Source organism: Mustela erminea, chromosome 3, assembly GCF_009829155.1.
Source record: "Mustela erminea isolate mMusErm1 chromosome 3, mMusErm1.Pri, whole genome shotgun sequence".
In the NCBI taxonomy this organism is placed as follows: Eukaryota; Metazoa; Chordata; class Mammalia; order Carnivora; family Mustelidae; genus Mustela; species Mustela erminea.
In genome coordinates this window covers 99278612-99288718 of record NC_045616.1, presented here as the reverse complement: position 1 = coordinate 99288718, position 10107 = coordinate 99278612, and the positions used below count along the sequence as shown (strand labels likewise).

General features: G+C 57.4%; 1 protein-coding gene across 4 annotated transcripts; it reads right to left on the bottom strand.

Moving 5' to 3' along the window:
• Positions 1-2291: 2291 nt before the first annotated feature.
• Positions 2292-9507, bottom strand: DOK3 (docking protein 3). Of its 4 annotated transcripts, XM_032336861.1 has the most exons (7): positions 9097-9507; positions 8772-8932; positions 7263-7458; positions 6044-6349; positions 3581-3680; positions 3299-3471; positions 2292-3198 (listed from the first exon to the last, which is right to left on the bottom strand). In XM_032336861.1, the coding sequence occupies exons 3-7, from the start codon at positions 7326-7328 to the stop codon at positions 2500-2502; spliced, it is 1344 nt and encodes a 447-aa protein (XP_032192752.1). In that variant the 5' UTR covers positions 7329-7458; positions 8772-8932; positions 9097-9507; the 3' UTR covers positions 2292-2499. The 4 variants fall into 4 exon arrangements, with proteins under 4 accessions (XP_032192752.1, XP_032192751.1, XP_032192753.1 ...); XM_032336860.1 differs by lacking the exon at positions 9097-9507 and having other exon boundaries at positions 8772-9086; XM_032336862.1 differs by lacking the exon at positions 9097-9507 and having other exon boundaries at positions 7263-7374; positions 8772-9086.
• Between the last annotated feature and the right edge of the window lie 600 nt (positions 9508-10107).

The following is a 10107-nucleotide window of genomic DNA, read 5'->3' as shown; positions in this document are numbered from 1 at the left end:
CTGGAGTTCAGCGGGACAGGTCTGTGCTGAGATGTACTTTTGGGAGTCCTGAGCCTTTAGATTGTCTATGAAATCTGGAGAAGGAATTGGCTCACTTATAGTGGTGGTTCTCCACCTTGGACTCCCAACTGATGAAATCGCAGCTTCTGGGTGTAGGACAAGGCAGGGGCATTTTTAAAAAGGCTCCAGGTGATTCCGTGTGCAGCCAGAGTTGAGATACACTGAGGCTGAAGCCCCAGGCAGGACTCTGGCAGGAGAGGGGCCAGCAGAGGCTGGGAAGGAGAGATCTGTGGGGAGAGAGGAGAGCCAAGTGAAGATGGTCTTTTAAGGAGGGATGTCAAATGCTCCTGAGAAGTTGGGGAGAACATGTTGCTTTTGTTTTGGGGAACAAGAAGTTGGTGACCATAATAAGAGGAGTGTAATGGATCCTGTAATGGGCCTACAGGGAGACTTGAGTTGGTCAAGAGAGAATAGGAAAAAGTGGAAATGAAAGTAATCAACAACTCTTTGGAGGAGTTTCGTTGTGAAGGGGAAAAGGGAACAAGGAGGTGGCTGAAGCAGAATGCAAGGTCAAAGGTTTCCTCTGAAGATGTGAAATTTGGAATCGTTTGCTTGTGGTTGGGAAGGATGACATTGGCTGTGGAGTTCATGGGCTGAGGTGAGGGGACGGCTTGGTTTGCCAGTCTGTGAGGGGAGGGGAGCTGGGGTCAGAACGTGTGGGGTGGGGAGCAGACACTGCTGTCCCTATAGGCCAGGATGGAGATGGCGTGGCTCCTTCACTTGCTAATGAAGGGCTGGGAAGCTGGCAGCGGGGTGGGGGGGTGGGGAGGGTGGGGGGTGGGGGTGGGGGTGGGGGATGGTTTGCTGCTGTCTACTGCCTGCCATCTCTCCAAGACACCTTTGAGATGAGAATGAGCAGGGATGGAGAGAAGAAGGTGAGAAGGTCTTGGGATGTCGGATCTCTCTGGAGGGCCTGTCTGTCTGAGCTTTGAGATCACATCGTTAGAGAATGTGGCAAGCCTGGTCATGTGGATGTCTCTGGCTGCAGGGGCACATATGGAGAAGAGGTGGGTTTCCCTGAGGTTGGGCACTGTGCCTGACAAATAAGACGGAAGAAGAGAGGAGCACAAAGGCTTTGCAAAGAATCCAAGTTGGACAAGGGTGGCGTTGCAGAGAGCAATGGCACAGATGGTGGGGAAAGGCTCCTGTAGGCCAGTGTGGTTGGAGGGGGGCTCCGTGGGTCATGCCAGCCCACATGAAAGAGACAAGGAGGTGGCCAGAGGTGGATGCTTGGAAATGAGATTGCGAAGAGGGAGCCTCGCGGTCATGGAGAGGTTTGCAGTGTGCCGATGGCAGGGACGGCAGAGGTGGGGCTGAGGTCAAGGGGCTGGGGGCAAGACTCTGGGGGGCATGAGGTTTTGTGCATGGAACCCTCGGGCATGGTGACAGGAGTAGCACGGGGGCACCAAAGTCTTCAAGACACTTGCTTTATCTCCCTCTGGAGCGTGAGGTCCTTGAGAACAGAACTCCCCTGAGTTATGAGGTGCCTGGGTGGCTCGGGCCGTTACACAACTGACTCTTGATTTCAGCTCAGGTCATGATCTCAGGGTTGCGAGATTGTGCTCCGCTTTGGGCTCTGTGCTGAGCATGGAGCCTGCTCAGGATTCTCTCTGCCTCTGCTCCCCCCACCTCATAAACTCACACCCTTCCGCACCCCCACGCATTACCTCCTCCCCCACTCAGGCTACCTGGTCTCCAGTTGGGCTCCCTCAGATTTGTTTTCCACACTGCTCCTTCCATAATCTGACTGTGTCTCTCTGCTGAGGAGGAGACCAAGCCCACTGAGGCTCATCAGGCCTCTCTTGCTTGGCCACCAACTCCCTGTCAGCCCCACGCTTTTCCCTTCATCTCTGGGCCAGTGCAGACCCACCTGCAGCCGGGGAAGACCTGGGGCTTTGCTGCCCACCTGGGAAGGCGCCCCCCCCCCATCCTTCACATTGAACTCAGAGGGCACCTCCCCCACTGCCAGGCCCAATTTCTGTTCCAGCCTGACTGTCCCCGTCATTTTTGTTGCTCAGGACTGAATACATGGGCCCCAATTATCTGCATCCCACCCCTCTGCTTGAGTGGTTCTGAGCCCACGGGTCATGGAGGTCAAGTCCACATTGGGTGTGTCTGCGGCACCCAGAACGGGTGCGGGAGTGAGGGCCCGCGTGCATGCAGCTGGGTGAGTGCCACCGTCAGGAGCGTAAGGGAGGAGCTGAGGGCTGTGCACTACCTGTGGGACCAAGAGCAGAGCTGGGAGGTTTTATTACCAGCAAATCTCTACACTGTACATGGCAGTCGGGGGTGGTGGGTGGGGTCCCCCCCAGCCTGCCTGCCTTACCCGCCCGGGGCCAGCGTGGATGCAGGGGTGTGTCCCAGATGTCCACTGTTGGCCCTGGCCCGGGAACAGCAGAACACCTTTCTCTTCTCCTGTCCCAGAGTCACACAGGACTTTCAGGGCCGGTCACAGGGGGCCGGGCCCTTCTTCCGCTCACGGCTCAGGAGCGTTACCAGCTTGGCCTTGAAGCCTGTGGGAGCACTGGGGCGGCCAGAGCTCGCAGTTTCATCACTGTCGCCCAGCTCCAGTTCCAGCAGCCTCCGGTACTGCGCCTCCAGGCTGCTGTCATGGGTGGGGCCTGGCCAGCCCAGGTCCTCGCTGTTGTGGTAGATGGGGCTGGCCAGGGGGCTGCGGCGGCTGGAACCCTCCTGCCCTGGGTCCCCGTCCCTGAGCAGCACGGGGCCTGCCTCCAGCATGCACAGGTTCTCATAGAGGTGCTCGGCGTTGGCTGGGGGTCCACTGGCCCGCTTGCATACCGATGCGTAGAGCCCAGACACCGGCTCATCGTGGGGCACCGGGTTTAGCTGTGGGGGCAGGCTCTGAGGGCCCGGATCTGCTAGTTGTGCCCTCCAAGAGCTGGGCGGCTCCAGCCCTGGGGGCATCTCCCGAAGCTCTCCTGGCGGGTCCAGTGAGGGCAGGGAGGTGGCGCGAGGCAGGGGACAGGGCCGGGGTCCAGCCAGCTCTGGCAGCCGTTCCCGCTGGCGGGCAATGGCAGCGGCCACTGCCCTGCACAGGTCAGGGGCTCGGGGGCTACTGAAGGCGAAGAGACCCTCGCCCGAGTCACAGCGGCGTCCAGCTTCAAAGGAGAACACGTCCTGGACACAGAGTTGGGGTGGTATGGGTGGGTTAGCGGCAGAGGGACCTAAGCACCCCTCCACCCACCAGCTTTCTGGCAGGGCACTCCCTGCCCCTCACCTTGTCAGAGCCGAACTTGCGCAGGAAGCGGTAGGGCCAGGTGTAGAGGGCCTGGGGGCTGGAGGCTTCCCTCAGCTGGATGGTGTCTTGGCCTAGCACTAGGAGGTAGGGCCCTTTCAGCTGGCAGCGGGTGGCAGCTTCGGTCCTCTGCACCACCACTGGAAACTCGCCTGCTGCAAGCAGGAGGGCAGCGAGGCCATCAGGTATAGCACGCCTGGGCCCCAAAGATCCCAGCCCCGTGTGGAGGACGGCTGAGGCTGCCCCTGCACCTCCCTGACTCACCTTCCTGCCAGGAGGAGTAGATGGAATTCTCCTCCATGAGGACCAGGCCCCTCTTGGAAGCTTCCACCTCCCCTGGGCCTGAGGAACTCTCCCCTGTGCCCTGGAGAATGAAGAAAGGTCGGAAGTTAGAGCCCTCCCCCCCTCCTCTTTCCACATCCTTCCCCTGGGTCTAGTAACCCAAGACTTCAGGCCAAGAACATCCAGGGACCAGGGTGCCACTTCCAGCTCTGTTCCTGACACACTGTGCCACCCTGGGGACCCCTCTGCTTCCCCACCTGCAGCCCCCCAGGCGCCCCCTTGAGGCTGCTGAGAGTTGTAAAGTAAGTGACACATGAGAAGGTCCCCACTGCACTGGTACTTGGCCAGGGATGGGGCCTGCCTGTGTGTGTCCCTAACAGCTTGGAGTGATTAAGGGGCAGGAGCTTCAGGGGTGGCACCTGTGAGTGAACTGGCTTTTCCAGCCTTCTCCAGGCCGCTTTTACCAGCTCCTCTCTATCCTCTGAGCTCTGTCAGCATCTCCACCACAACCACCGTGGCCCACAGTAGCACAGCCACGGTCACATGCAACAGCTTCCTCACTGGTCTCCTTGTTCTTGTCCATTTCCTTTTTTGTTTTTGTTTTTTTTTTTTTTTTTTGCTTTTACCTTAATATATGGTGATAGGGGTGCCTGGGTGGCTCAGTTGATTAAGTGTCTGCCTCCAGCTCAGGTCATGATCCCAGAGTCCTGGGTCCCTGCTCAGTGGAGAGCCTGCTTCTCTCTCTCCCTCTCTGCCCCTTTCTCTGCTCATACTCCCTCCCTCTCTGTCTGTCAAATAAATAACATCTTAAAAAAATATTGTGGTAAAATACACCACGTAAAATTTACCATTTCACCATTTTAAAGTGTATAACTCAGTGGTTTAAGTATAGTCACAAGATTATGTAATGGTCACCTTTACTTAGTTCCAGAATTTTTTTTATTTTAAGATTTTATTTACTTAATTGACACAGCAAGAGAGAAAGAGGACAAGCAGCGGGAGCAGCAGGCAGAGAGAGAGGGAGAAGCAGGCTCTTTGCTGAGCAGGGAGCCCAACATGGGACTTGATCCCAGGACCCCAGGATCACGACCTGAGCCGAAGGCAGACGCTCAACTGACTGAGGAACCCAGGCGTGTCTAGTTCCAGAATTTTTCATCATTCCACATGGAAACCTATTAGTAGTCACTCCTCACCCTCCCCAGCCCCTGGCGAACACTAAGCTACTTTCTGTCCCTATGGATTGGCCTATTCCAATGTGATTGATATACATAGAAGGATACTAATGTGTGGTCTTTTGTGTCTGGTCCCCTTTATTTAGCATGATGTTCTCCAGGTTCATTTACGGTGTTAGCATGTATCACTACCTCATTCTTTTTTTATTTTTTTAATGGCCAGGTAATATTCTGTTGTATGGCTAGATTATATTGGGTGTATAAGTTAGCAGACATTGAGGTTGTCTGCATCTTTGGCTATTGTGAATACTGCTGCTCTGAGCATTCTCATACAAGTTCTGTTTGAACACCTGCTTCGATTCTCTTGGGTATACACCTACGAGTGGAATTGCTGGGTCATATGGTAACTCTATGTTTAACTTTTTGAGGAACTGCTAGGCTCATTTCCTTTTGGTCCGTCATAGACCCTGTGAAGCTTATTTTTTTTTTTTTAAACGATTTTATTTATTTATTTGACAGACAGAGATCACAAGTAGGCAGAGACAGAGAGGGAGACAGGCTCCCCACTGAGCAGAGACCCCAATGCAGGGCTCGATCCCAGGACCCTGGGATCATGACCTGAGCTGAAGGCAGAGACTTTAACCCACTGAGCCACCCAGGTGCCCCGACCCTGTGAAGCTTTAAAGCTCTCAGCCCCTGTCTCCCCAAAGAACCTCCCCCCGCCAAAGGCATCTGTCTCACTCACCCCAGACTCTGCATATATCCCAAAGTAGTTCCAGCTGGCTCCCACCAAATTCTCCATCTTTGCCTTCTCTTGGGCTCCCTCCCATTACTTACCCTCCAGCCATGATGGCCTTTCTGCCCCTTGAACACACCAAACTTTCCCATGCCACAGGGTCTTTGCCCATGCTGCTTCTTCTGTTCAAGACACTCCTCAGACCTCAGTGTCTGGATCACTCTTGCCTCAGATCTTTGCCTGATGGGTTCTTATTTGTCCTTGAGGACTCGGCTCACTGTCCCTTGCTGAGAGGTCTTCCCATCTAACATCCTGCCATTCACGTCTGGTCCCACCACCCTTTCATTTTCTCCATAGCGTAAATGGCCATCTGAGATTCATTTGGGGCACTTCGGGGCTATTTCCCCAAAGGCTTGTGGGTGCTCGGCAGGTGCTTGCTGAGTGACAGGGTGTGAGTGAGCATGGAGATGAACGAGGCCAGCTGGCCCACCTCTGGCCTCTGCCTCTGGATGCCCTGCCCACCCACCTTATGCTCACCTGAAAGGCCAGCTGGCAGATGGGGCCCATCCATTCCTGGCGATGCTGTGCGGCCAGTAGGTGGCTTCGCTCTGTGGTGGTGAGCAGGAAGGCGCTGGTGTCCTTGGGGCAGCTCTCACCGTCAGCCGGCAGCACAGACACGCAGTCTGCCAGGCGGATGACTCGCCGTTCCCCACGCCGGCTGGGTCCTGTAGGCCTGTCCCCTGCTGGCCCCAGGCCACCTTCCCGGACCTCCCAGCTCTCCAGCCGTGCCACACCTGATGGGCTTCCTGCATACAGCAGACCCCATACCTTCCGCCAGGACTTCTGTGGGATGGGGGAAAGACACTTGGGTGGTGGTTCTCCCGGTAGTTCAGCTCAGCACCAGCAAGGGCTCCTGGTCACCTGCCTGGCCTCTGCTTCCCCCAGATCCTCAGGGCCCTAGAGGAGGAGGCCCTGCCAGGGCCAGAGGAGCAGGGGGAAGAGTCCGTGCTTGGGGCTGGTCAGCTGTGGGTTCAAATCCACACCACCAATTGCCTCACTGGGACCCCTATGAGCACTAGTGCCCTCATATCTCAGAAGCCATGGGAAGACAAGGTTGGGGCTTCTACTGGATTGTGTCTCCGATGCGGTTCAAGCAGACCACCTGACACTACCTTTACATTGGTGGCCCCTACGCTCTCTCCATGAAGAGAAGGTCACCTGGGCCATGGGACAAGGGCTGAGGCAGGAGGGAGGCCTCAGGCTCACGATGGTGAGGAAGGAAACATGCAAATAGTGTCAAGCAAAGGAAACAGACTGTTTATCTCCCTGGGCAGCAGCTGCAGCCGAGCAGTGAGGGTGTGGGGCCTGCTGCCCGGGGAGAGAAGTGAACTCCCCAACTGTGGCCGGTAACAGGGCTGGGAGGAGCTGAGCCCTCTTCTGCAGGGTGGGCCTTCTCTACAGGGGCCACAAGGCTGAAGGCTGCTGGGTCATCCGACCTCTCAGCTCTGCCCTGCCCCAACATTGGGATTCTCAGATCCTCTGCGCTCTTGGCTTCCCCATAGGTAAACAGGGCAGGCTCTCTAAAAGGCCCACTTAGCCCAACCCTCTCAAGCTGAGAATGGGGCTCTGTTCTACTCCCCAGCTCCTTGGTTGGGTTCCCCACCGACTCCCTTCCCCATTCTCCCAGCTCCGGGGGGGCTGAGGCTGGGGCCCACGCCTACTGTCCTGGGCAGCTCCTGGAAGCCAGGGTCCCCACCTTGCCGAATTTGATGTGCTGCTGGTAGAGGATGCCGTCCTTGACGGGAGTCTCCAGAGGCTCCATGGCCGCTGCCAGGCCCCAGGACTGCCTCTCCGAGGGCCTGAGGAGACTGGTGACAGGCCGGAGGGGAACTCCTCACACTTCCCCTTCTGGCCACTTCCCCCTCCCTCTGTCCAGAGAGGCAGCTGCAGGGCTTGGGGGGAGGGGAGCCCGTCTTCAGTAAAGGAGCTCAGATAGGGGGTGGGGACATCACATACTTCTTCCTTGGGGTCCTGCCGGCTCAAGGTGCCCACCTGTGCCCAGCAGGGGCTTCAGACCACCGGAGGGCACCTGACCTCTGCCTGAACCTGGGTCAGCTGGCTGTGAGTCAGAAGCTCCGAGCTCCCCTCTGTGCAGGGCAGCTATACACCCTGCCACCTGACATTCCTGCCACCCGGTCGCTGCCCAAGAACCTCCTCTGGTCAGACTGGCCAGCTCCTTGCTTTCCTACTCTTGAGCCCTGGTTGGTACCCTCTCAGCGCCGCTCTGCTTGTCTTTATCTTGGAAATATTTCTAATATTCACCTGCTCCCCTCTGTCTTCACAGTCCCTGTCCATTACCAGCCTCTTAGCTCCCCATTGAACCACTGCCCCACAGGGCCCACTGTGGTCCTTTCCACCAACCCCATACCAACCCCTCCAACTCCCCCCATGCCCGGGGGTGTAGCCTGGGCTCCTCAGCCCTGCACTCAAGGTGGCCTGTTCTGGCCTCCACCTCCCCTCAGCCCAGTGCCTCCAGAGAAACCCTTACCGCTGTGCCACTTAAGCTCTGGGCTGCCTTTTTCCCTGGGAGGCCCCTCTTGACCACCCAACACTGAGAACAAGGGCCCCACCAGTGAACCCGTCCTCACGCCACAGCCCGGTCATGTGAGTGTGGGTGGCATGCCCCTAGTGGGTCCCTGGAGAGCTCACATGCTCTTTTGAAACTGCTTCTGGCTAGGCACCTATTTATTTATTTATTTTTGCCTCACCTTGCTGGAGACTACCGTTGGGGCTCTGAGTGTGTGTCTGAATTCTGGGGACAGCCTCTTGTCACTCATTCAATGCCACCTTTAGGAAGGCCTGGGTAACCAGGCTGAGCAATACCATTTGGGGTCACATATGGGGTGTGGGCAGGAAGTCTTTTCCAAGGGCCTTTCCACCTGACTTTGTGTCCCTTGTGGCCTGGGAAGCCTCAAGCTCCGGCAGCCGGACACCCTGTCCTTTGCATTCTCATTGCCATTTCAATGATGAGGAAATTGAGGCTCAGAAACATTAAGTAACCTGCCCAAGACCAAACACCAAGTGACAAACACGACTTGAGCAACTGCTGTCCTGCCGGGATAAGCACGTGGTCTCGCACATGAAGTGCCAGGCCCAGAGGAACTGCGTGCGGCCTGTGCTCTTCCTCTGCCTGTCCCTTGCCAGATGCTGAGATCCTGCACCATCTGCCACCCTGTTATTCCCAACTCCTGTTTCTCCCACTTACCTAAGAGCCTTCCAGCAGGCGTCTCCCTAGATGGCCTGGATCCTGAGCCCAGCAGAGAGCCAGGCACAGAGTGAAGTCAGTGAGTGCTAGCGGCATTAGTGGCTGTCCTGTGGTGTCTGCTGCTCCCTCAGCAAGGCAAACAGAGGGATCCCCCTGGGAGTCTGTGTGGGCAGGCAAGCGGGCAGGGGGCCTGAGGCAGGAAGTCACCTCCCAAGGGGCCCCAGGAGCTTCATACAATTGACAGGAAGAGGGAGGCTGGGGCAAAGTTGGAGATTATAAGAGCCAACCAGAGACCAGAAAATCTACCCATTTCCCCCTGGCCCACCAATATGGTCTCTCCCTGAGTCACAAATCCAGCTAAGTCCAGAGGAGATACCCAGGCCCCCGCTAGGGAGCCCTGGCTACGTGGCTCTCCCCACAACTAAGGCCCTGCAGGCCAAGTGTTGGCAGTAAAGGCGGAGTCCTGCGTTATGGCTCAGGGGTCCCCAATCTGGAGGGCTTGAGGGCCAGGCCTCGGAGGATGGAAGCCTGAAAACCCAACCGAAGTTTAGGGTTCGGGCCTAGGCATGGCAGGTCCCAACTGCCAGGGCTGTGGTTGGATTCCTGGGGGGCTGAGTAGAGGGCAGGTTGGGTCGGCATTGGGACCGTTTAGAGTGCTTTCTCACAGGCTTCAGACAACACCATGCGGGACCCTGGGCCAGGCCTAGGCGGCTCCCCCGAAGGCCCCCACCGCTGGAAATGAGCTCGGCAGGGCTTTCGGGCCAATTCTCGTGAGCTTTCTGCTCAAATCAACACCGATGTGGGCAGAAAGCTCGTGAGAATTGGCCGGCAGTGGGTGGTGATTCAGACCGTGAGAGGGCCCCGCGGTGGGAGCGCTTTCTCACTAGGTGTGTGTTGGGACCGTGTGGGACTGCGGCTGGGCCCATGCGGCTCCCTGAGGGCCCTGCGGAGGAAAGCTCCCCGGGGGCAGAGTTAAGGTAGGGTGTGAGCATTAGCATCAGGCTCCCGCTATTTTTAGCAAAAGGGTACGCTGAAGGTGAGGGTGGCCTGAGGTGGGCCTGCAGGTTCCTCTGGCTCTGAGAGTTTCCCGCAGCTCCCAAGGGCACGGTTTCCTCCTGGGTGGCTGGAGGGCTTGAGGGCCAGGCCTCTGCGGAGGGAAGGCTGAGAACCCAACCCTGGGTTAGGGTTCGGGCCTAGGGGCATAGCAGGCCCCACCTGCCAGTGTGAGGCGGGCTCCCTGGGGTGCTGAGTAGAGGGCGGGTTGGGCCAGCATTCTGAGGCGACCTGGGCAGCGTGGGCACCCGGAGTTTAGAGAGCTTTCTCACAGGCTTCAGGT

Excerpts from the sequence above, each read along its gene's own strand:
- DOK3 (XM_032336861.1), bottom strand. The coding sequence starts at position 7,328 with ATGGAGCCTCTGGAGACTCCCGTCAAGGACGGCATCCTCTACCAGCAG. Across the intron at positions 6,350-7,262 it reads AGCACATCAAATTCGGCAAG|AAGTCCTGGCGGAAGGTATG; the intron begins GTGGGGACCCTG and ends CCCATCCCACAG. Across the intron at positions 3,472-3,580 it reads CTACTCCTCCTGGCAGGAAG|CAGGCGAGTTTCCAGTGGTG; the intron begins GTGAGTCAGGGA and ends TCCTGCTTGCAG.